The 26,781-nt window shown below is 43.4% G+C and overlaps 2 protein-coding genes across 6 annotated transcripts in view; both read right to left on the bottom strand.

Annotated features, from left to right (window-relative positions):
- The window catches only part of LOC142783830 (uncharacterized), a 456,044-nt gene that overhangs the window by 222,841 nt on the left and 206,422 nt on the right, over nt 1–26,781 (bottom strand). The window lies entirely within an intron of this gene.
- On the bottom strand, nt 942–26,781 carry LOC119166771 (uncharacterized). 4 transcript variants are annotated; one of them, XM_075882484.1, is made up of 9 exons: nt 15,158–26,781; nt 4,942–11,158; nt 3,903–4,032; nt 3,598–3,773; nt 3,081–3,140; nt 2,950–3,009; nt 2,778–2,882; nt 2,609–2,722; nt 942–2,312 (listed from the first exon to the last, which is right to left on the bottom strand). In XM_075882484.1, exons 3-9 carry the CDS (start codon nt 4,016–4,018, stop codon nt 2,077–2,079), a joined length of 867 nt encoding a protein of 288 aa, XP_075738599.1. In that variant the 5' UTR covers nt 4,019–4,032; nt 4,942–11,158; nt 15,158–26,781; the 3' UTR covers nt 942–2,076. The 4 variants fall into 4 exon arrangements, with proteins under 4 accessions (XP_075738599.1, XP_075738602.1, XP_075738601.1 ...); XM_075882487.1 differs by lacking the exons at nt 2,950–3,009; nt 3,081–3,140; XM_075882486.1 differs by lacking the exons at nt 4,942–11,158; nt 15,158–26,781 and having other exon boundaries at nt 3,598–3,796; nt 3,903–4,931.

Raw genomic sequence — 26,781 nt, 5'->3', positions numbered from 1 at the left:
GCATGACTGCATGGCGAACACAAGCGACAGACTCTAACATGAAAATCAGGACATCCGTGTAATGTAACAACATGACTGCATGCCACACTCATGATGCGCTTGCGGCCATTTCGCTATATACCAAATTTGGTATTACAGTACGTGAATGGATGACGAAGGTATGTGACTGGTGCAAACATAATAATCATGAGAGGCGTGTCATGTAACAACATGACTACATGCCATGCTCATGACGTGCTGGCAGCCGTTTCGCTAGCTTCACTTGTACCAAATTTGGTATTACGACACATTGATGGATGACGAAGGTATGATACTGCTACAAACATAATAAATATGAGATGCGTGTCATGTAACAACATGGCTACATGCTACGCTCATAATGCGCTCGCGGCCATTAAGCTAGCTTCACATGTACCAACTGTGGTATAACGCGGCACGAACGGATGACGTAGGTAAATGACACATCCAAACACGATAATCACGACATGCGTGTCATGTAACATGACTGCATGCCACACTGATGATGCGCTCGCGGCCGTTTCGCTAGCTTTACATATGCCAAATTTGGTATTACGTGACGCCAATTGATGACGAAGGTATGTGACCGGTGCAAACATGATAATCATCAGATGCGTGTCATGTGAGAACATGACTGCATGCTACAGTCATAGAGAAATAAAAAAAAGGTTAAGAGTGAACACTGCCGTAAACCCCAGCGGCCCAATCGACCCTAGCACGCCTGGTGGTTGGTGAGAGCAAGTGGCGTGCGCTTGTTTCGGTTTCACTGGCGCAAATTTTGAATTACTTTTCCCAAATGGATAGTTTTTGTAGGTCGTTTTGATTTAGCGATTCCCTGTTTTGTTTTGTTCAGTGGTTCGTGCGAATTGGTCGTGACGTAATTTTTATTCCGATTAAGTTACAATAAAAAGAGATGCAGGTAATGATAATTCACTACGGTTTTATTCATCACGCTTGTGTTCTTCTTTTGGAACAAGTGATCAATGTATATATCGGTCAAAGAGACAGAGTATCCGCAATGTTTTATTCAAAGGCAAGGTTGATTGATTTGTGGGGTTTAACTTCTTAAAACCACCATATGATTATGAGAGACGCCGTAGTGGAGGGCTCCGGAAATTTCGACCACCTGGGGTTCTTTAACGTGCGCCCAAATCTGAGCACACGGGCCTACAACATTTCCGCCTCCATCGGAAATGCAGCCGCCGCAGCCGGGAATTGAACCCGCGACCTGCGGGTCAGCAGCCGAGTACCTTAGCCACTAGACCACCGCGGCGGGGCATTCAAAGGCAAGGTAGAGTCTGAGAATATAAAAAGCACAATATGACAAAGGTAGACAACAAAGGCATCTCGCCTTACAAATAAATTGTAACAAATACAAAGAGAACACAGACAACGCACACATCGCTAGAGTTGGCAGAAGCCGAGAAGCTGGTGAAGTATGACACACCGGGCCAGTGGGTAAGTAAAGATCTATGGCAAAAACACAGCGCACAATGCTGATGAAGAAGGAAGAAGTGACATATACACAGCAATGAAGTCGTGAATCATGCCTGGGGTTAACCGAAATAATGCATAGAAAAAAAGAGCACACATAAACCACACGACACAATATAGCAGAAAGGCAAAGGTGCGGTGTGCTGGCTGTGCTTAATAAGAACAGCTAGCCCAAAATGAAAAAAAGCAGACTTGACGCCTGCTTGTCCTCAGAAAGGTAGGTAGGGCTTTGCAGCTTGCTCACTACGTGAAAGACAAACTTTATGCTACAACACTGGCAGGTCTTGTGGCTCTTTTTATGCGTCGCTTTCATCAAAAACTTAAGATCCCAAGTGATTTCCGTCTGGGTGCTGCTGTGACGCTTGCGAGCTAAAATAGATTGTAGTCATCACTTATCCAGAATTGTGCACCTTAATTGGTGCTACGAGAGCGGTATTACAGGGCTAATAAATAGCAGAAGGAAACCACTTTGGCTCATTATTTTTCACAAAGGCTCTACATCGTACATTATCACTCACAAGCTATATAAAAATAAAATGGCAGCATCCGCAGCCCCATCAAACGCTACAAGTTTGGGCATTCTTTTGAAAAGTTTGATGGGCGAGATGAGGAGGTTGATGAGAAGCTAAATTGCGGTCGGATAACTCCAAGGGCCTTTGAAGTCGATGACGGTGCTTGGTCAGGCTGTCTCCGCAGTCTTTTGATAGTTTTCCGCTGTGCTGCTACTTTGGCTTGCAGATGTTTAATGGTTTGCTTGTACTTTATTGATGGAGACATTGTCGCTGGCACACAGGAACGCACTGCAATAAACAAAAATATGGATGTAAAAGCGAAGAACAACTAATCCCATACGAGCAATTTCCTCGCTCTTTCAGACCCAAGGTGCACAACTTTCTGTGGTGCAAAGTTTTCGATTCCACTACCTAAAAACAAACCATTCACAATGTTGACAATGCACAAAAAAAATGAAAATCACTGAGAGCCCACCCTTACAATTTGTAAGTGCACACGTAGTGTCCTTTTGAGGATAGTTTCCTCAGAATGTCCTAAACATAAAATAGCACATTAAAAACAGCTGAAATAAAAGCATAGTCACCATTTTCTCTAGGGCACTCAGGCGTGGAGCTGTTGGTGGAGACGTCTTCTGGAGGGTCTTGTGAAGCTTGTTCAGTGCCTCGGACAGTGCTGTCGGAACAATCTTGCGAGCGGCCTGCAGAAGTCTCTATATCAATCCACTCTGGTGTTGAAGTGAACATACAACTTACCGGTCACACAAGTTCTTTTTGTGACAGCTGAACAACTGGTTAAGGTTTTCCCCGGCAAGACGAAGTCAGCAGAAATTCTTTCACCAGCTACAAGGGAGCTGCCACCTGTAGAGGTTTGGTCAACAATCAATTTGGGTAAAAAAAAAAAAAGAAATCGCGACACTGAACGCACCGTGCTCATCGGGGCACCTCAATGTGTGGGAGCCGCTTTTTGAAGCCTCTACCGCAGGTCCTGAAGAAATGAAATTACGACAATGTGTCTGTAAGAGGCTTAAAATAACAGAAACTGAAGCTCATCTGCACCTTGCAGTGCAGCTTCTGCAGTCATGTCACAGTCACTATTTGAAGCGACGCTCAGAGAACCTGCATATATGTGCAGTTGGTACAAGTTACAAAGCTTGTAGCATGGGGAAACTTAAGCAGCTCTTTCAAACGCATAAATTGGTCGAACATAGAAGAAAAGAGAAGGCACCAACTAGAAAACAAGTAATTTGTGATTTTTGGAATTATCAACAGTGCCAGCTTTCACTGATGAAAGGTATATGTACATGTGCACTCAGGCTTGAAGATAACGTGAAATAGCACTTTAAAGTCTTTCAAAACAAGTTGTGCAGGTCAAGAGCATCAAAAAACGACAGAAATGTAAAGCTGCTGTTAAGAAGGTAATAGCCCACAATTCACAAAATTTAAGACTTTCCAAGTGTTACTTCTATAGTGAGGTTTCTCTATCGGCTACAAAGATCTTCGCGGTTAACTGTCGCCACTGATTCAATACAAGTGGCTGCTATTGCACATATTTGAGTTTCAGTCAATCACTTACATGGTGCAGCTGGTTGCACAGTGGGAACAGCCATTCTTGTAAGCCTTGTGTGCCCAGGGTCCATGAAACTTTGAGCAGTAAAATGGTCGCTACAAACCCTGTATGTTGCGTACAATAGGCTGGACGGCTTACTCAGGAGATCATCGCGTCCAGCATACTGCATCCATGCTTTCATCCTGCATTGGCAATGAACTATCACCTGAAAGGGGAAGTGCTTGAATAGTGATTTTTTATTGTTACCCTCACCGAGCAAGCACGAAAAGTAAGCCTAAAGACATGCAAACCATACAAAAGCTTTAACACACCTGCCGTCCAGTGGTATGCGGAAGAAACTCGTCCCAGGCTTCTTGTGGGTTCTGCCATTGTTGAAGCACCACGATACACAGCAGTAGCTGCCGTAGCTTGGACCGCCGGACGGCATGGCATCAGCGCGGTCTGAAAATGTTAGTAAGTGGATGCTTCGCTGTCAAATTACGAAAAAGATATGTGCACGTCATAAGTGTACCAGCAAACCCATATGAATGATTAGCTAATCGATGCATAATACCAAACCAGTGATACATCTCTGACCCATAAAACTCTGACTTACAAAGATAGACGTCAAGACCACGTACAAAGATCTTCAGAAGTTTCCAGGCCGCTATCCCTTGTAATGCAATGGTATCGCGGCCTGGGAACTTTAGAACACCTTCGTGCGTACGCAGTATCAGCAGTACATTGGGAAGAAAAATCGTAGTTGAAATTTGTGCAGTAAAATTATATTGTAAACGTCAAAAAAATTTGTAGCTCGCACTAGTGGCACAAGGCTAGCGAAGAAACGAAGATGATGGCCACTTGACTAGTCCAGATTTACCTCCGGCACACCAAGAATTATTCGTGTTCCGAGCCTTCGGGAAACGCGTCTTGAAGCATGCGAGGCCCAGCGAACGCTTCTCAATATTTTGCACCGAGCCTATGACCTAGCTGCCCAGCTATGTTCAGCGCACAGACGCTCGCGTCCGTGGCAGACGCAGCACGCGTCGCCTCGGCTTGACGCCGTGCCGCCTTTGCTATACTGCATACGTTGCACAATGTTCCCGTCTAGCCGCCGCATAGAGCCGCAAACTTTTTTTTTTAGCGAACCTCCCCGTCCTTACAAGCTTCAGAAAGAGGTTACAACTGCGTGAATGAGACGCCACGTAAGAAACAAACTCGCACACACGAGGCGCAACGTGTGTGTGTGCATCTTTCTATGTTTGTTGCATGGTGTCTTATTCGCGCAGGTGTAACCGTTTTCTGAAAAAAATGACCCAACAAGCCCAACAACATGTCATTCAACTAGCTTCGCTTGAAAACGTGTCTCACCTGTTATCTCACGCACGAAAACGCCGACGCAGCCGACGTTGACGAAAGCGACGAAAGCTTCCCGCTGTCAGTCATGCATGCGCTTGTCGCTGGGTGGATGGTGTTTATGACAGTACGGCTGAAGAAAAATAATCGCGTAAGGTGCGTTGAATAAATTCTTTTTATGTATAAAGAACATACCAAATTTGGGCGGATAATTATAACTTTGTAAAAACAATTCTGTTGCATTGATTATAACAGTTTTTTTTTTTTTTTTGCGCTCGCGTCCTTTGACGTTTGGCGAGAGCATTAGTTCGTTACGTAGTCGTGACGCACTTTCTGAGGCCAGGTTTCGCGGAGTGTCCTCTCTTGTCTTTTTCTTTCTCTATGCTACAGTCAAGGCACCAATACATTTCGACGTGACGCGGTGCGCGTGCTCGTCGGCGTTCATTTCGTCGCGTCAAGCCGGCGATGGTGCACGCCAGGCACCGGTCCTGCCATATACTCGCAGGCATGCGCCGCGTTGCGTTGCTTTGACGCATGCGCGTTTCAGCGCGTCCGGCGTCCCTCCATAACGAAAATAGAGAGACGCAGTGTTGTCTGGCTAACGCATTGGCACGAAATGCAGCATGTCGCATTTCGCGCCGGTTGCCGCCGGGCCGCACTGACGGACGCTGGTCGTGCCCAACGTTGGGTCGTGCCTGGCGTCAGACTGTAGAGTGCTCGCATTTTGCTAAGGTAGCGCCGCTGTGCCCAACGTGCGCGTGCTTCAAAGCTACATTAAAGTATATTGAGCCCTTCATGATGCGCCCTCAGCCGTTTTCATAGCTTCACACATAGCAAATTTGGCGTTACGTGACGTAAATTGATAACCAAATACACGACTGGTGCAAACATGATAATCCTGACACACCTGTCATGTAACATATCATACCACGCTCATAGCGTGCTCGCAGCCGTTTCACTAGCTCCACATATACTAAGTTTGGTATCACGTGACGTGAATAGATGACGACGGTAAACGACACATCCAAACATGATAATAATGACACGGAAGTCATGTACGGCATGATTTACCTCCACCTTGTAACGTTATGCTGATTTTAAAGTGATGTATCAACATTTCTCATTCATGCTTCGCATATCATCGATTCCGACTGTGCGTAGGATCTGCCAATTTTTTTTCACCAGCTGTCGTGATTGTAGAATACAGTTTTGTTCCCTGATTTGTGTCAGTTTGTCTCGCACTCTTCCATGGAAGACTTTTTCGTGAGCATGATTGATGATTAAAGTGCTGAGGTGAGAGTCTTTCGGTAGGAGGATTGGATGACGAGAATCGTACGAGTCGTCCATCCTCCGAGCTTTTCCTTGTACCTGAAGCATCCCGTTGTTGTCGAGGAACAATCTTAATTGTCCAACTGGACTTTGGGAAGGAATTGGATTCTCGTTTGCAATGCAAGTTGCACTCATTACCAAAGTGAGCTCTCTGTTCTACGCGAATCAAATAGCACTCCGCTTATTGAATTTCGTCAGCAGACAGCTCCTCGAACCTATCACTTTCCTCCTTCATCTTTTTAACATAACGAAAAACTCATGTCATTACTCTTACAAGTTTTGTGAGGCTGCTGCATCATTTGTTATCAATCAGTGTTGGCATCGATGTTCTCGTGTTAATAGCGTGGATATTGATTTCTGGCCCCATTTCAGCTGCTTCGAGTTTTCCGTTTTCGAAGTCAAGTTTTCCTTGAAATTCAGGCCAGAATGTATGAGACATTGCAAGCCAAACGGGTCCATACCACCACAACTGTGATCGACTCAGTTTGTGTACATCAAGCCTCGAATGAGCAAATTTGCGGGGTTTTCTTTTCCGGGACAAATTCGCCATCGAAAATATACTGTCGAATTTCCGATCTGCGTCCTGTTCCGTACAAATGCCTTCCAAAAAACAGGTTCCTTCTAAATCCAGCAAAGGGTAATCTGGGAATCGGACCAAAATGTTGCATCACCAATGCCCAGGTCGCAGTTCTTGATGACGTAGGCATATAAATGTAGGCATATATAAACCTTCTTACGGTATTCTCTAGCGTCTAACTTCTCGCTGTCCAACAGGTCGTCTGGTGTCTCTTCGAAAATTGCCTCATCCACTTTCTCTATCTGACCATAAAATGAACTTATTTTGTCGAGGAATACACTTACTGCTGCTGCACTGACGGCTTGATTTCCTCGCAAGTGGTTTTCCGCCTTGGACAACAGGATATCCAGTTGGCACCGCAGGCTGTGGCGTCGTCTAAGATATCGTTCCATTCTGACGCCTGCAGTCGATGTATCTCGCCAAGATCGCAGGTGCCGTCTTCTGAGGTGTTGCGGCTCCTAACGTCAATGATGTTGGCGTCATGTAAGATCCTGGGTTTTTGGCATCATGTGTTGGACCTCTGAGCCTTACTGCTGCAGCGCCGCTCACATACAGCAAAAACACGTCTTGCAAGATGAATGGCTTTAATGGAACTCAAGAAGAAAGAAAAAAATAGGGTGAGCCGGCGCTGCCACGAGGCCAAGCGTCAGCTCGTGAGGCGGCTCAATAATGATGATTGCTGCTCTTCTACTTCGAGAGATGGATAAAGGGAAGTCACAACAGACGCCACGCTAAAAATGGTATATATTGTCACGGAGCCGTGACGTGGCCGAAGAAAGTCAACTACAGATCGAAGATGAAACAGTTTATTCGGGCCGAACTTGTGGCCAACAAATGAAACGAGGTAATGGCATTGATAGCGGCAGGCAGAGCGTTGGCCGTCGATTAACTGACAAGCAGCGAAGCACGTTAGCATTTATACACTTGCCATCGAATCTTCTAGCGTTGTTGCTAGCGATGACGTACGTTCCAGAATAATCTGTATAATTCGCGGAGTGAACGTGATCTTATCGAAATGATCTACTACAGTCCTGAAGCTTCTGAAAGACTGAAGGCGCAGTTTGCACTGAGAATTACGTAGTGTAACGGGACGATAACAAACCTTAAGAGAAGGAACGTGGCATTATCTCACGATTTTCATGTCACCGCCTACCACTTATGTTCGTCATACAGCCACGCCCAGCAATACTAGATTTGGTCCATATCAAGCGGACAAACTTGTCGTGAGCGCTTCATTAGCATACCATGTAGGTCAGGCTAACATGACACATTATAATTTTCATACTGCCATTTATGTTCGTCATACTGAAACATCACGCAATACCAAATTTAGTGTATATCAAGCAAGCGAACTGGCCATGAGTTCACTCATGAGCGTGGATGCCATTATTTTTGTTTTGCCAACTGTCCTTTAAGTTCCTCGAAGAGTCATGTCACGCCGTAGCAGTTTTGGCATGCAAGTTATGCTGACATGACATGAATCATGGTTTTCATACTTCGACCTGCCTTTTATGGTCATTATACAGTCAAGGCACGCAGTACCCAATTCGGCCAGCGAAACAGCTGTGTGTGCACCATGAGTGTGGCATATAAACCATGCTGTACATGACCTGGGCGTTATTTTTAGTACCTGTCATTTATGTTCGCCATACAGTTATGTCCTGCCTTAGCAGTTTAGAAGTACAGCGTCAATTTTTACGAAAGGGAACATGACGCGTGGCCTGCGTGCTTCGGCGGCTGCTGGCAGCGCGTTCTTTTCTCGCATCATCTCGCGGCGAGCAAAACAAGATGTCAGTGCTGATGTGAAACCGCTGGCAAGATTGCAACCCCCTCCCCTTCAAGGCGATTATCGGCTCTCGCGTAATCTCCTGCAAGAGGGAGGGCGTCACAATCTTGCCGCTGGTTTCATATCAGCAACGAATAGTTGTTTTGCTTGCCGTGAGATGACGCAAAAAGAGACTGTGGTTGCTCTCGCTCCCACTTGAACACGCTGCCAGCAGCCGCTGGAGCGCACAGGCTCCAGCGGCTGCTGTACTTGACACTGTACATCAAGATAGCAAACCGGGCGCAAGTGCATCGTGAGTATTGCTTCTCATTCTATCCATATAACGCATGTGATTATTCTGATGCTACTACTTGCAATTATTGTTCGTATACAGTCGTGTCATCCAATACCAAATTTGGTACATGTCAAGTTAGCGAAACAACCAGAAACATGAGATACATGTCATGAGGATGGCGTATATGTCATGCTATACATGACATGAATATCATGATTTTCATATTACACTTGTAATTTATGTTAATGATGTAGAAATCTCTGGACATGCAGAATTAGTTATATATCATCTTCACGAAATAGTTATTACAGCATTATGGCCATGACACATAAACCACAATAATTTTTGTGATAAGTGATAATTCTTTACATTCCCGGTCATATGCGTTCGTCATACACTCCAGCTATGCCACACCAATCTTGGTATAAATGATAACAATAGGTTCCGGACAGCACAATGTTGCAAGAGATGGATAGATAGATATATATGCTCAAATCACCAAACTTCTCTAAGATATGCTTTGCACTGAAAAAAGAACAGAAACAAGAGCATGGTGGAATTGTGGGACGAGTAGCGCCTTTGAAGATTAAAGTTGGCTTATAGATGCCTAGGCGTGCTTTTTCCAATTTTTTTCCCTCTGGGTTTGGAACACGTTCCATTCCTCTCATTTGATTCGAGAGTTGTGAAAACTTTATGACGTCAAAATGATGTTGAAGAGGGGGAACCATAAAGAGAGGGCATGCTGCTGGCTGAGCTCCTGCCAGTTAGCAGCCGCTGAAACTTAATACAAAGTCCAATACATTAACACACCGAGACGAGCTTTCCGGTGAAGCGATGTATATACTTCATGTCCAAATGCAACATTTAGGTTAAAATAAAGGACTACCGGCGGCGCGCTGCAATCAGTGCACAGCGGCAGCGTGGTCCCTCTCGAAATGTCAGCGGCGACGCGAGTGAAAATAGGTGGCGACGGTGCCGCGGCGCAGTGGCACACAGCTCTACTATGTCGTTCATGCAGCGTCCCATTTGTCCTATGCGAGTTGTTAGTGCCAGCACGGTCTTCTTGCTTTTTCCAACGTCTGTGCATTTAAAATTAGATGCAACCACTCGACATGCAAGATGACCAGCTAGCCCAGACACCAATTATTCTCATGTAAACTTTTTTTTTCAGCTTGAATTTCTTCTGCCTTTATGCATTAAGTTTTCTTATCGCAATCCCCGATGCATTGCTACAACACAAGCAAAAGCATGCACGACCACGGTATGCACAGTAACACTGACTTGTGAGGGTGCACAGCAGCCTGCTGCCAGCAAATGTTCTTTATCTGTCATTACGCTCCAACCAATGAAAGTTCAAATGCCCCTTTGAGGGGACAGACAGAGGTGTTTACACTCAAGCAGCTCTTTGGGGTGCTTGCATGAAAGCTCTTGAGTGACTGCTAACTGTTTCGCAGGTCTTTTCTTTTAATGCGCAGCCATCAAAAACAACCAAACAGGCCAGACTAACCAACCTGCTTCTTCTTTTGCTACAGCATCTGAACCAGCAAAACGAAAAATTTTCAGACTTATACAGGATATATTACACCTCAATAGAAATAATGGAACGACAGTCTCTTTGCAAAGAGTAACTCCTCCACACATAATAATGGACACTCAACTGAAATAATGCGTCAGAGTTATGCTGTCAAATGTATAAACTTTTGCAGATGGTTTTATTCCATTTCTTTTTTTAAAATTTTTAACAAAGGAAGAAAACGTATATTAAACCTGAACCAAATGGACTGCCACAGGTATTATATAAATAAGACATAATCACTTAAACAAAATGAATGCTTAAGCATAAATTGTTTATTTAAATGTAGCTGGATCCAGGTCAAGAAAAAATTAACGTGTGTGTACTTTTCACATGGATGCATTTTCAGCGTGTTTGTGCACAAATTTGCGGTAACAGATGCGAATTACCTTAAGGGCCTAGAGGGGCATATGTGGTCCCTGAGCCGTTCAGCCCGCTTAAATGAGACTGAACATGCTGTACAGAAAAAGGGCTTCTTTCCTTTATGCGTCTCGCGAATGTGTCTATTGAGGCTAGACCTATGACTGCTCACAAAAGGGCAAAGGTTGCATAGAAATCCGTTCACATTCCCATAGTCGGCATCATTCACTGCAACATGCGAATCTGTAAACACTTGGTCTCGCAGGGCCACTGTTCCACTGTCAGCACCCCAAAAGGTTGATGCAAGCAGCATGGAGGCCTTAGTTTCACCAACTGCACAAAGTAAGAGATACTACGCATTAAAGTGGCACTTGTTATCACAATGATTGTATCATGACATATATAAACCTGCCCACAAAAGCTTAGGAACGTGGGCTCCACAGAAAATGCAAACTTCTTTGCTGGAGCACGGCGCTTCTAATCTCGCAGGTAGCTGTATAGGTCGAGTGCAGGTGCTACTAGGCCTGATCATTTATTCAGAGGCTATGTTCATGGACAAGGCAGGAATATCACTTTTTTGAAAATCGCACGCTACGAAAACTTTCGGGGGCAGGAGTATAGTCATCAACCACTGAAGTATGAGCAAATAAGATTAACAAAAACATTAATTATTTTGCTCCTCTTTCTTCAAAACAAGCAATGTAGGCATGATTTCACCTGTTACACTTGATTCGAGGCCTAAACCACCTTCAACAACCACATAAGTAACGGTTAAACACAGGGCCTCGAGTGATCATTCGCAAAACCTACTCCACATAGCAATTTCTTGCTTGCATTCCGTTCATAGTTGACAAAACATCACAAAAAATGTACCAAGCAATCATTGAACGATCTTGGTACTGGAGTGGATCCCCTCAATTGCCAATATATCCAAAAGACGTTAAAATTGCCTCGATTGCCAACAAGAATACAGGAATTCTCCTCGACGAGTACGCTGGAACCTATAAACAAGTAGGGATAACAGGCCGTGGTACATAATTAGGCCATGTGAGCGCGCGCAATAAAACATCCCATTGTGATTTCTGAGAGAGCTAAAGCGCTGGTACTGCATCATATGAGAAATCCTTGGAGTACGGGGCATCTCTAAGGCACCTGTCTTCTTCAGGGCATTGCAGCCTCCGTGTGTTCAAATATTGGGCCCAGCAACGCTCCATGTTCCAAGGATTTCTCATATCTCCAAGCTTCCATATGTTCCCCTAAACTTGTACCTTACTGTGCATGATGCCGGCAAGTCCCATGTAAAAACAGTGCATCTGATCTAATCGCCTATTTTGATTTACATCGGCGGCTAGCAAATGGCGTTCTATCTTTTGTTTGACATTGCACAGCAGGTGCAGGCAGATTCGAAGAGGTGAACAGAGGGTGTCCGACAAATTGGCACGCTGCACTTGCAAACTGTCTTCCCTGCATACGACTGCAAACGTTGGCTGAGCTGTTCATTGCAGTGTTGGCTTTCCGCAGGATAAGCTTTTTTCACCAAGCACAAGGGTTTATCTGTGACCCTTTTAAGAAGGAAAATGGATTGATGGGCTTCTTTCTTTGCAAGACACAACTTTGTGAAGCCCAAGGAGGCGTAGTGGACATTATTTGGACATTTGAACTGTGGTGTAGTAATAAGGAAAAAAATGAATATGGAGTAATAATTGTTTAGGGTAAACCCCTCAAAACCACCATGTCATTATGACACACGCGTTGGTGGAGGGCTCTGGAAAGTTTCAACCTCTGGGGTTACTTAAACTGCACCTAAAAAGTACATGTTTTAAAGCACTTTGCCTCCATCAAAAATGCAGCTAGGATTCAGTCCAGCAGCCGAGCACCAGACAACCGTGGCGATCAAAGGATATCATGTCACATGATTTCCACATGTTCTTAGTATTCATTGAAGCCAACAAACTTCATATTATGTTACATATCACAATAAACAAAGGCTGCTACACACTCACCACCTCCCAGGAGTGCGCACACAGCCAAAATGTACTGCCGTAACTCAAACCGTGGAGCATTGGATGTGTTATTTGAAGGTTGTCATCTGTTTATCCCACTTGAAGTAGGAAAAACTAAAAAGCCTGCCACTTATCAAAACTGTACCACAATACTGTGTGTTATTTCCTTGTTTGCCTCGTCTAGTTTTGCGCTGCTTTTACCTTTCACCATCACAGCTTTTCCTTCTGAGCCTTTTCTTTCGTTCTTTCTATCGTTTTACAGCCTTCCATAATTTTTCTTTTCCCCATTCTTTACTCGTGCTTGCACCTTCAATTTTCATCTTTTCTTTGATCTTCCTTTCTCTCTTCTTGCCCACCAGAGTTATTGCATTCCCCACAGAACAAATAATTGCTCTGGGAACGAGGAGGACGAAGAGAGCGTGTTTTCGGATTCAGTTGACGCACTGTGCTCAGCCAAACCCCCTTTACTATTAAGAAATGTACTTGCCCAGCACTACCAGGATACGAACCTAGTGCCTTTTACATTGCAGGAGAACACTGCAACTGATTGACCAGCAAGGCGAAGCGCCTATGCACCAACAGCACTGTTGTCATCACTTTCCCCTTCTAAACAAAACCTGACATCTGAGGCACAGAATGGCTCAAAGGTCTTTATCGTTCTCATCTTGATTTTTCATTGTTTCTTCAAGTTATATGTGTATACTTACATCTGTGCATACTCTAGTATTTTGGTTTTAATGGGTAGCATTCTAGCCTTAGACATGCCTCGTGTCCTGTGCACATGCACCGAAAATATTAATAACTCTTGAATAAAACTTGTTGTTGGACTATTTGGTTATTTGTCATATTGTAAGAAATTTAGCACAACTTTGTACTTCCACGATACACTCTTCCGCATGAGAAACACACAAAGTGCTGTGGGTGTGGTGAGGGTTTCTCATGTGGAAGAATGTGTGGGTTTTGTAGGAGTACAAAGTTGAACTAAATTTCTTATAACATAATTGTTTCAATTTAAGTCGCAAAACAACCATATGATTATGGCAGATCTCGTAGTAAAGGGCTTCGGAAATTTTGACCACATGGTGTTCTTTAATGCGCACCTAAATCTAAGCATACGGCCTCAAGCATTTCGGCCTCGGTCATGTCGGGGATTTGATCTCGCAACCTATGGGTCAGCTACCCAGTGCCTTAACCACTAGACCGCCGGGGCGGGTGTAAAAAACAGCTCAAATAACAACAAAGGAAGGAATGAGTGAGATAGCTTGTTAGCGAAATTCTTGCTTGCATTGTAAAGACTGTTCGCTAATTTTTAATGAAGCTGATGTCGTGAGCAAACATAGGAATAAACATGTACATGAGATTACCAAAGATGTGATCAGCCCGAGTTTGGCATCGATCATGTTATTGGATAGCAAGTCAAACTTTTTTCACTCAGGTTTTCCAAGAAAGTGTATTTGCTTTGACATGTGCCTTTATGCAGTTTGCTGTGTATATGTCAGAAAAATTGATACCATAAACTGTTGTCCTCGTCGTTACTTGCGCTGAGTCTTTTACTACACTTTACCAACATGTCCAACTTTGTTATATGCTAAATGCTAGACACAGCTTTCCATCGCTGCTTTTGGAAGCTGAATTCCTATTACTGAGTGAGCTTTGAAGACTTCTATGAGACCCTCCACATGAACGAGATCAAAGAAACATTGTTCATCGGCCGGTGTGACAAAGTCGTCTTCAGGCTAAATCAGGTCTTACAACAGAAAACACAACAACATCATTATCATCATCATCACTAAGCAACCTTGAATTGTAAGCAGATTGGCGTTTGGGAAGATGATGCGTTCACTTTTTTCCATTTGTGCTAAGTGTCATTTGTTTTAATGACTGCCGTGATTTTTGGCAAAACTTGGTCATGCAAGAACACCTCATTAATGCCAAAAGTGTCAACAAGATTAACACATACCATAGAAACTGAACACTGTACAAAAGCAATACAAAACATTCCACAGATCAGAGCACACAATAGGAACAGAATATATGAATGTAAAAAAACAGAAAGATGGTGCGTGCATATAAAGAATTTAAAGCAGGTGGGCAGCCATTATTTTAAAACAATGTGCGTTTTAAGATATAATCAGCAACTTCCAGGTAATGTCGTAGTAGTGAAATTATAATAAAGTGCTAATAAGCGAGACAAATAAATACAGCTGCCAGGCAGCAGCGTTATGGTTACATTGAGTAGAAACAGCAGATGCCCCACAATCTCAGCAAAACACACTACAGCACATCCATATTTCACATGTCCACAGTATAACACTGATGCTATACGCACTTTATACAACTACAGCCGTAAATGTTCAATCAATATCCAGAGGACCACACATCAATTAGGCATGATATCCAGAGGACCACACATCAATTAGGCATGTTGCCTTCCTCGAATAGATGGCGTTCAATCCGCAAAGGCACATGCGCAGATCCAGTGAATTTCTGAAAATAAAACAAGAACAACTCACTGGCAGACAAATTAAGAGCATTCTCATTCACCAAATTAACAATTAAAAGCAGTTGACAGTGTGGAGAAGCCATGTACACTTCTGTCTAAAGCTTTAAAAGGACGGCTTACCGTCCTTCATCGCCTTTCTGTGTTGTGGTGCAATACATAATAAGCATACTGTCTGAATTGTTAAATCTTGTTTTAGTTATCTGGAAAGCAAGGAGATCATTTTAAAACAGAATTTTTCTATCCACGTTCTGTGGCTGTGAATTGGTGAGTGACAGCTGCAAGCATGATTACTGCATGCGATTACAATCCTTGTGCTGTTGGAAGTTGAAAACTGCAGCGGCATGCAGTTTTTCCATGCCTGATTGGGTTTTGCCTAAAGAAAAAGGATTACCTTAATGGTCATTTAGAGCTTGCGAACTGCCGAATAAAGTATTATTATTATTACCACAGCCTCCCCAGTTTCGTTCAGTCAGCCTGAAAAAGCATCGCAGATGAGCAGAACACTTGGTCTTTTCCAGCAACAGTGGTACTGCAAATTTCCAGTATACTGCAGTGAAACAACCTGCAGTGCTTCCACTCATGCAAAATGCGCAGCTGAAAGAAACATGAGATGTGTTTGAGAAACAAGAATGTCCCTGCTGTCTTTTATTTCGGTGCTCTGTGTTGCATATGCGACACAAATGACAACAAACACAGACACCATCCTTGCGTTGTGGCAAGGATGGTGTCTTGCGTCGTGGCAAGTTTCTCTGTCATCGGCAGGCAGCTAGGTGGACTAGTCATTGGCAGCACCAGCACCCTTTGAGCGAATGGGAGAAAAAAGTAAAAGTTAATTTTTGACACAAAGTGCAGAAAATGTCTTTTTAAAGCATACTTATTTGTGTTCAAATAAATTAAGTCTACTCGCAATAGTTTCTTACTGATTGAACCACATTGTTGTTTGGGTGACATTGGTCGTCATGCTTTCACCACTTTACAAGCCAAACTCGTAGAAGTGTGGCAGTTTGGGCTAGTTGGTATGACATGACAGTTATAGCGCGAGAACAGAACGATGACAAGTAACGCTCCTGTCCTTCTTGTTTCTTTGTCGTCGTTCTGTTCTCGCGCTATAACTATCGCCAAACTCTCAACATGATTCCTTTTTTTAATAGAGGAAAAAGAAAAGATGCTCGTTGACCTCGATCTGGCAAGCAATCTTCTCATTTTCACCACAATCAAACCAAAAATCTTGGTGGTCTCTCAACTAAGAATAAGACGAGTTACGGCAAAAGCAGCAGGGGAACTACTAAAGTGTACTCGTCAGCACTGGTTTCAACGAACGTGCTAACACCAACTTGTCCACCCGCTCTAGTGACGGCTCGAAACGAAACTTGGGATCAAGACCAAGAACATCGAGGTGCTTGTCAGAAAGTGCTGTGGCGCTGAGGTTCAACACTTTTTCAGCTTGCGCATGCGACTTCTTTCTCTTTGGAAGTAGCGGAAGAACTTGTCGCCAGAGATACTTGGCCGTGTCTTTGCCAGTGCGGCACCAGTCCCTGTAGAACGGCTGCCAGCGAGTACCATGAATCAAGCTTCACGACACCTTTAACCAGTCCTTGTAGCTCCTTACTTGCCAGACCGCAGAACTCGGACCGGAGAATCCGGCACATTTTTCTTGAATGTCCGACGAAGGGTTGAAACCATCCGCACAAGACTTGAAGATCGAGAGGACAGGTTCCATAGCGAATGTGCCAATTGCCACTCTTGCCACTCTTGCCTTGCAAATGCTCACGGCCATCATTGAAGCTAGTGTGGCTGGGTCCGATACATCCAGGTGAGGAAAAGAATTAGTGCCCTGGGTACTAGAAATGAATTGCAACAGAATCGAAAGTTGGGTTAGTTGGATATGCATGGTATAACTGTCAGTTCAAGCGCATGAATAAAAAGAAAGGAAAAGAGGACAAGCGACTGCCGCAACTAAACGATTTATTAGAAAGAGAAGAATATATAAACAGCTAATCAAAAAACAACACATGCGTGTGCAGGCAAAAAGTACACCCGTGGCACCTCGAAAACACAGAGTAAAAGAAGAAAGATTATCTCGGAATATAATCTCGAAAAGCAAACTCTTCATCGTGCAGCAAAACTGAAGGCTGCCAGATGCATTGCTCTCCTCTTTTTCTTATGTGAAAAGCTTTCGTCAACTCGCGAGTCGATTGTTAGATCGAAAAATCGCTTCAGTATCCTGAAAAAGAGGATAACAACCGCATTCTCTGCAATGAGCCACGAGATGCGATGCACTCAAGAATTTCAAAGAAGAATCGTGCTCTCTAAGATGAACACTGATGCACCTTCCCGACTGACCTATGTACACTTTACCACAGCTAAAAGGAGTCATGTAAACAACGCCCATTGCGCAGTCCATGAACTTTGCAGTGTTTCATGTGACATTGTGGAAACTCTCTGCGCATGCGCGAATAAATAGACAGCAGTTTGCTTTTGGCTGAGAAAAGCACATCGACTGTATATCTATTACTGAGTTGCTTAGGTTCATGCGATGTCTTATGAAGGTAAGGAATTACTGCTATCCTCCTACCTTTTCTACTCTCATCACGACGCCCCGAGTGGGGTTCCCTTCAAATTTAAGTTTCTTAATCATGTTGTGATGGACGTGATAACATCATTAGGATACCCTGCTTGTACTAGTTTCGTTACTTGACTGTCAAAGCTCATTTTCATTTTGTTTTGGCAGGACTTTTTCAGGGCAAAATCCAACCTCGTTAACAATACTTCTCTTCACTAGCTTCACTAGCTCGACCTGTAATTGAGTATAGGCTTCATGGATATAGGACAATAATACCAGCAAACATGCTGGGGTTCGAATACCAAGTTAAGGTCTAGAAATTGCAGTTATTTTAGATGCGGCAATTCTAAAGAAAGGTTTAGTTTCTTGCCTGTTTCTTTAAAAACCTTGGAAATATTCACAACATCTCGCGTAAAATCTGAGGACGTAGTGAACACAAGAAAATCATCGACGTATGTGAATACATAATCCGGGACTCCTGATAGATGCCTCTGAAGTGCCACATCAATCTTTCCCAAAAGAATTCCGCTTACAATCGGAGCTACTGAAGAGCCTATGCATGTCCCTGATCTCTGAACATGAAGATTACCACCCCAAGCCACAAAGGGTGACTTCAAGTAAAAGCTAAGTAATTCTAGAAAACTAGATACAGAAGTTCCACACTTAAGGCTAAAAGACAATTCATCATTATCCTGCGCGATGCAGCTTTGAATGCTTGCAATCAGCTCACCTTGAGGTATCGAATAGTACAAGTCCTCAATGTCTATACTGAAAGTGCTACATTTGCTAGAGCTATCAGTGCTCAGAAACTGTTCCACCGCTTCAGAATTACTGACACGGAAAGAATCCGGGATAGAAAGAGTTTCTAAATTGCTTTGCAGGTATCTCAGAACATCGTTTTGCCAAGTGTCTCTTTCAGACACAATCGCTCTGAAAGGCATTTCTGGCTTGTGTGTTTTGACCGGAAAAAATATATCACGTTCAAATCACTTGGCAGATTTGACCGCAGAAGCTAACCGCTCAAAATTCATGTCAGAAAGCAAAGAATAAGCATTTATCTTTACTTTTGAGCTCTTGCGATTTGCAGGTACAAAGTTCTTGCCGAGTGCTTTCACAGCCCTCTACGAAAAGGTGCACTCATCCATAACCACAAAGAAACCTTCCTTGTCAGCTACAAGAAGTTGTAGTTTGTTATCTGCCAAAAATTTACAAATTGGGCGAACTCTGTTCCTACCCTGTGCGTTCGTCTCAGTCTTAGCAATGGCATCCACACACTCCGAAATGCACCTGGGTTGCTCCTCTTCCACCACTTACAGTTACCACTGATAGTTATACCATGCATATCCAACAAGCCCAACTTTTGATTCTGTTAGAATATAGAAAGTTTTGGAGCCCATTATAGCACATCAGTAATTTCACAGAGGAATCCATGTATAATTACTTTTTTAAAGAGTTCCTCGTGGATCATCTCGGCTCCTGCAAATGTCTTGTGTTCAAGCCTCGAGCTAAATTTTTATTAGTTTTGCCCCATTAATGTCAATCTGAAATATGTATTATTTTTTTACTCAAGTAACATTCATAATTAATCCTTTTGTAATTATTAATAGTGAATTGAGCTTTTTACAAGCCACAACTTAATGCATGAACTATAAATAATCTGTTCCATTTTCATTGTTACATTGGTTTGTTGACTTCCTTTTGCTTTGAAACAAACAATGAAGGCAACAAGTTCAGTTTTTGGTCAAATATCAGTGCTTCCTTATATTTAAACATACAATGTACGATTTTGAGCGAAAATATTCTGTAAACTCTCTCTTTTTCCCACGTATGTTATGCGCTACTTGAACTTTTTTGTTGATAACATTTGCACTGACTTAACAACATATTTTCCTATATTTTCTTTTCATGTATATAATGCACTTGGTTGATTTTACAACAGTATTTGTACAAAGTTGTGTGTCCCTAATGTATGCCTTGTATGAAAGGGCTTGAGCTTTCCTCAAGCGAACTATTTCGCTTTTAGCCCAAGCTTGGCAACATCTTCCCAATGAAAATAAACTTTGATTTGACACAGATCACAAGGAATTAGCAAACTAAAAAAAATTATCTCCCAAACAAAAAGCGATGCGATTTCCAATCACCAAGTTGGTAAATATTTCAGAAGCTCGGTATTCTACAAGCATTCATAACATTAGAGCATAGAACAAACCGCCATTCATTCCCAAGCCACAACAAATGTGCAGTAGGACGGCAGGGGCATTTTGGTGTTGGGAGTGCTGTCTCACCAAAAAATGTGGTTGATCCCTCTCTTTCGGAATCGGTATAACATGAAAGTGAAACGTGTCTTCAGAGAGAGGTAGCTAATCATTGTGCATTGGTATGCCGCAGCGGCAAGGTAATGAATTCTGCAGTAATAAATTGCAATATCACTCCAAAAACGGCAAGCAGCTTGAAACTTGCAGCGCACACATCAAGCACTAAGCATGAATAAAATGAGCATACACAGGACAAGTGCGGACAAACAACAGTCACAGCTCAACACTTAAAGCACACTGCTCAAACAGAAAGACGCATGCAATGAACGCACAGGTACACACACAGGATGAGCCTAAACAATGGTCACAATTATTACTTTTTCGTGAGCAGCACGCTCTTTTCGTAAACGCGGTCGCAGCAGCAAACAACATAACATTCATGCTCTCTTGATTGATTGATTGATTGATTGATATGTGGGGTTTAACGTCCCAAAACCACCATATGATTATGAGAGACGCCGTAGTAGAGGGCTCTGGAAATTTTGACCACCGGGGGTTCTTTAACGTGCACCCAAATCTGAGCACACGAGCCTACAGCATTTCCGCCTCCATCGAAAATGCAGCCGGCGCAGCCGGGATTCGATCCCGCGAACTGCGGGTCAGCAGCCGAGTACCTTAACCACTAGATCACCGCGGCGGGGCCATTTGTGCTTTCTTTTATTTATTTATTTATTTATTAGAATACCCTCAGGGCCCGTAGGGCATTACAGAGGGGGTGGGTACAACATATATAACACACAAGAAAAAAAGACAAAATAAAGAAACAAGTATCAGATGCGCAAATCAGGAAGGCAACATAAGTCAACTAAAAATGTATAAGAATTCAAGCACATACAAGACAAAGATAGATAATGGAAACTGCGTATAGTTACAAGCATTGCTGAGAAATTGCAGTCTTGAATAACAAAGGGTCTGTTATTGATACAACGGAAGAGGGAAGGTGGTTCCAATCGGCGGCTGTTTTCGGTAAGAAGGCTGCTGAAAAGAATTTGGTGCGGCAAAACGGAATGGCAACCTTATGCTGATGATCAATGCGCGATGAGTGGTATGACGGTTGTGAAATGAGGTCTCGCTTCATTGATGGATTGTGAAAAAATATCTTATGAAAAAAATGCAGTCGCGCCAGTTTCCTCTGGACAGTTAAATTGGGTAGGTCAAGGTTAGATTTCATTTCTGATATGCTAGCAGTACGGGAATAATTAGAACAAATGAACCGAACTGAGCGGTTCTGAACAGATTCTAACGCGTTAATTAAATTTTGCTGCACGGGATCCCATATAGCGGACGCGTACTCAAGCTTTAACTACTATAACTTCAAAGCAAACTTGCGCTGGAAGCACAAGAGGTACAACGCGCCCGAATCCCAAGATAAGGCCACGCGCGAGTGAGCCATCACGCTAGAAAGCATCTATACGTCCTCTGACTACGCCATGTGGAAATGTGCGTCGCTGTGCGCGCATGGGCTGGCACGGCACGAGAACCCTTAGAGCGTGGATGCACAACGTGTGACCTTCATGACATCTAAGTACTGATGACGAAAACGCACTGAAGTTACCAAGCTTGGAGGACTGCCAGCAGTACATGGTGTACATAAATGGCTCGCTGTTAACATGTTGAAGAAGGGCCGCTTTGTAGCTTAGTGGTTAGCGTCACTTGCTGAAAAGCGCAACGCCGCTAGTTTGACACCCCACAGCGGAACTTTTCCTGCTCATTTTTTTTTTTCTTGGCAATCTGTTAGTATATATTTTACAATGTTATACAAACAACAGTCTAAACAGCCTAGCAGTTCAAAGCAGATCCGGGGAAATGTGAGATATTGTCCAGAAAGTGGCATACGGTTGCTTCACAGTAATAGAAGTGCCAACAAAGTTATTAATTCAAGTGTGTTTCAGTCATCATATAATAAAAGGGTGGTCAAGCTGCATGAGGAAGACGTGAAATGCGCTTTCTAATCTGACATATCAGCTGTTAAAGCCCAGCTGAAATGTGTTGGTTGATGCAGTGTTGTACGGAACTCGTTTCTTTTGGGAGAAACACCATCGTTCTATTCAGGATGGGTGGAACTGTAATGGTAACTTGTTACATTTATGAGAGAACAGTAGAGCGAACGGTGTTCCTTTTGTGAGCATTCCACGGCATTTAACAGATGCACGCACACATTCAATCATCCGGAAGATGATGGATGGACAACCACGTGAGGCGCCAAAACGTATGATTCGCCTACCACGAGACTACGACGCATCTTGGTATTCTGAGGATGCAGGGTAACCAAAGCACAGGGTAGGAAAAGATGCCGAGACTTGCGACGTACGATGAAAATAGTTGATTTTTTACAACAAAGCTGTTATTTTCGAGGTTCGCCGCATGCCGTAGCAATAAAAATTATCATGAACCTGAAAGCGCCGTCTTCTTCCTCCTTCATCTTTTGCTTTGCGTTGGTTTGTACAGCGCAGGATGCAATATTTCTGATGGGCAACAGAACGAGCAAGGAAAGAGCAAAATAAAGAGGGAGAGAAAAAAAATTATTCTTGGCCAAAAACAAATTCGGGCGAGGTCAGATTGAAGACCATTTTTTCCAAGAACGGAAAGAGAGCATCCTAACCACTAGGTTATACAGTCTTTCTTTTCATTCATGATAATTATTAAACATAGGCATGGCAGTTTACAGAAATTCATTACAGATAGAGAAATAGTTTGTTTATTTTCTTCGTATCGTGACTTAACAACAGACACATAGCAGTAAAGAATTTGCATTCTCAGAGCGAATACATCACATAAGGGCCATTACGAGTTATACCCTGGAACGGCAGTAAGGATGAATGCCTCACCAATACAAATAACATTCTGCCTGTCTTTCAATTTGGTCGTATACACCTTTTAGCTAACTGACAATATCAATGAAGGGGGATGTTGAAGAGCTTTTTAGCTCTGTGTTTCTCTGAAACATGCGCGCACAGTAAAAGAGCGTAGCATATCTTTGTATACTATTTATAGTGTAGTGGGGTAGGGAAAGAAAGTGAGGGAAAGGAGTGGAGGAAAAACAAGCCTAAAGAAACCTAAAGATAGAGAGAAACAAATATGTACATGAAGAAAGAGAAAATTAGGGAAAAAGAAGGGAAAGAAAGTGTGAGAAAGACTGAAAGAGAACTAATATCCATAGATTTGATTGCTGACTGCTAACGGGAGAGTTTCCCGAGTTGAAATTTTGAATCAGCGCTGATTGAAACCCAAAGTGTTCTCGATTTCTATAGGGTTTCCGGTGCAAGACAATTAATTATGTTGATACATTGACGGATATTTATATTTGAATATTTGAAGCTCGGTATCCTGACTGCGCATTGCAGACTGTAGTGGGATGTGCCACATGTGTGACTTGAATTAGGCGAGCACGAAAGTTGCAGTAGGGCCAGTGGTCTCTAAAAATTCGTCTATGGAGGTTTAGTTAGATTCAATGTAAGCACTAATATAACCTGCTGACAGCGATGTTAAATTCGTATAAATAAATGCCTGTAGAAGTAAGCTTTAAATTTCTCACTATATTGCCACAGTATTATCCAACACTATCTATTTATTGAAAAGTAAAATGTAATGTTAATGTAATGACGCATTCCAATTTTCAAAATATAACAAGTTCCTTTTGTATTTAAGAAACTTGTAATAGAAACTCGTTCCAAAATAGGGAAGGAATGCAGAATAAGCTAACGTTACAGCTTTAGAGGAACGTGCTCAACATTGTGTTGATCTTCGCAGCATAAAAAAGAAGGGTGCAAGAACAGTTGACAGAGCTAGCAGGCGGCTGGTAGGTGTTCTGTGGTCTGGTCAACATGGTGCCGCCGGCTGCGTGTGTCGATGAGCTGGTGCAGCGCATCTCGTTACACACGCGAAAACCTTTCCTCCTGGATGGCTGCGTGAGCCCGTTCTTGACTTTGTACACAGCATGGCTGTACCTGTGGACGTGTGTGTATGGTGTGTCTGAGTACTATGAAGCTGGACTTATTGCGCTCGCCTGCCTAGGAGTCGTGCACATACCGACGTGCTTGTTTTGTCACTGGTCCGTGCACGTTCGCTGCCTGCTGTCCTGTAGAAGGGAAACGAACCCAACAAAGGCAGCACTTGCTAAAGTCGTGCCCACGCCCAACAATGGCTCAGCTGAGCTTGTCTGCCTTCATGTGGACAGGGTTTTTGCCCTTGCGATCATGGCTGGCCCACTCGTCGTCACCACGGTTCCTACTTCTGCATGGAATCTACCCTGGCCCGATCTTGGGTTTCCAGCGATGACTCCAATGCCTGAAACCTTCGACGCAGCGACCCTCGGATCATAGCTGAATACTGGAACCAAAAGCTACCCTCCACGTTTGGTGACTGATTGCGATTTCGGCGGGCAACATCGTGCTACTAGGCGAGCGGGTGATACGCCCCTCCTACAAAAGCCTCTGTCACTCTGGAATCAGCTGGGGCACGCCACCGCAACGATCACGGTCATGAGACTTCCCCTGTTTGCACAGGTTAGTTATTTACCGTACGCCATGAGCGTTCATTTTGACGACCGTTATGTTCTTGCGGTGCCGGGGACTTTAATCTTCCCGATATAAACTGGGCCAACCTTAAGGCCCCTTCCCGGCTATCAAATGACTTCATTCAACTGTCCCTCCTATTCAACCTCACGCAGACAATTAATACTCTGACTCGTGGTGACAACATACTCGATCTTGTCTTCGCTTCCCACCCCGACCTTATTCACTCACCTACGTGTATAGAAGGCCTGAGTGATCACTGTACCATACTATTCAACCTCTCTATTCCAGTACCTAGGCATAATTCACGGAAGAAGCTCATACGCGACTACAACAAAGCCAACATCCACGCAATCATTACCGAATTGAAAAGCTTCTATAGTTTCTTCTCTCAAACGGCCATCTCCAGAAGCGTAGAACAGAATTGGCTACTGTATAAACAAAAGGTCTTGACGCTAATCGAAGAATAGTTCCATTAGTGTCTGTTTGCTGTGACGATGACAGTCCTTGGTATACAACTTCTATGAAAAAACTCTCACAAAAGAAGAAACACCTTTTCCGCGAGGCGAAACGTAGCATTTCTCCATCGAAATGGGACAAATATTTCACTTGCCTTCGGGAATATACTAGCGCGCTGAAAAAAGCCAAAAAGAAGTATTACCATGAAGATCTCCTAAAAATCATCCGCGACAAACCTAAAAAATTTTGGAACTTTATCCACCCCAACAATTTAGCGCATAACATTTCACTGTGCAATCCTGATGGCTCACGGGTTCCAGCTCAGCAGCGCTCTGACTTGATGAATTCTTACTTTTCCTCAGTCTTTACTAATGAGCCGTCGGGCAATATCCCATTTGCCTCCAGGTATAACTTTCCCCAGATGCCATTCATCACCGTAAATGCTGAAGGTATCCTAAAAATTATAAACCAACTAAAAACATCGAGTGCCCCTGGTCCTGATAACATACCGGCAAAGCTACTAAACTCCACTGGAGCTATTTCTAGCCACATTCTGCAAATCATATTCTCTCAGTCCCTCTCCGAAGGTATCATACCTGCGAACTGGAGGGTAGCCAAGGTAACCCCAGTATTCAAATCAGGTGACCAATCTAACCCATCTAATTATCGTCCTATCTCGCTGACATGCATTGCCTGCAAATGCCTCGAGCACATTATTTATTCGCACGTTGCCCACCACCTTGATAACAACGGGTTTTTCTTCAAAAATCAGCACAGCTTCCGACCTGGTTTGTCTTGCGAAACTCAGCTCTTTGAATTCACTGCCGACCTCCACCTAAATTTAGATTCTCTATTTCAAACTGACGTCATATACATAGACTTCTCTAAAGCCTTCGATCGTGTCGCTCATCAACAACTAATAAACAAACTCTGCTGTCTGAACTTGGACACTTCAGCCCTGTCATGGATCCGATGCTTCCTATCACACCAATCTCAGTTCACTGACATTGCCGGTCTTCACTCCACTGCTGCTCCCGTTAAATCCGGTGTCCCTCAAGGGTCAGTACTCGGCCCCTTACTCTTCCTCATATATGTGAACAATCTACCATCAGGAATTTCATCATCCATTCGATTATTTGCGGACAATTGCATCCTTTATCGCCGAATAACCACCCCTGACGACCACGAAATTCTACAAAATGACCTATCCTTAATTGAAAACTGGTGTTCACTCTGGATGATGCAGACCAATGTTTCCAAATGCAAAGTCATGCGCGTATCTCGCAAACAGTCTAACTCGGAACACGTCTACAATTTAAACTCAACGACCTTGGCGTATGTTGATAGTTACCGATACCTTGGCGTGCTTATTTCTAACACTCTCATGTGGTCGGATCACATCACACACTTAGTTGCTGACGCATCAAAGAAGCTTGGTTACATCCGAAGAACGTTATGCCTATCACCTCCTACAGTCCGTAAAATTGCGTACGTAACCTTCGTTCGCACGAAGCTCGAATACGCGTCGTCCATTTGGAGCCCTCACCAAACCTATCTGATTATTCTGTTGGAATCCATTCAGAATAGGGCTGCCCGGTT

This window comes from Rhipicephalus microplus, unplaced genomic scaffold (genome assembly GCF_043290135.1).
Source record: "Rhipicephalus microplus isolate Deutch F79 unplaced genomic scaffold, USDA_Rmic scaffold_12, whole genome shotgun sequence".
Classification (NCBI taxonomy): domain Eukaryota; kingdom Metazoa; phylum Arthropoda; class Arachnida; order Ixodida; family Ixodidae; genus Rhipicephalus; species Rhipicephalus microplus.
The sequence above is the reverse complement of the archived record's forward strand: the minus strand, read 5'-3'. Positions and strand labels throughout refer to the sequence as shown.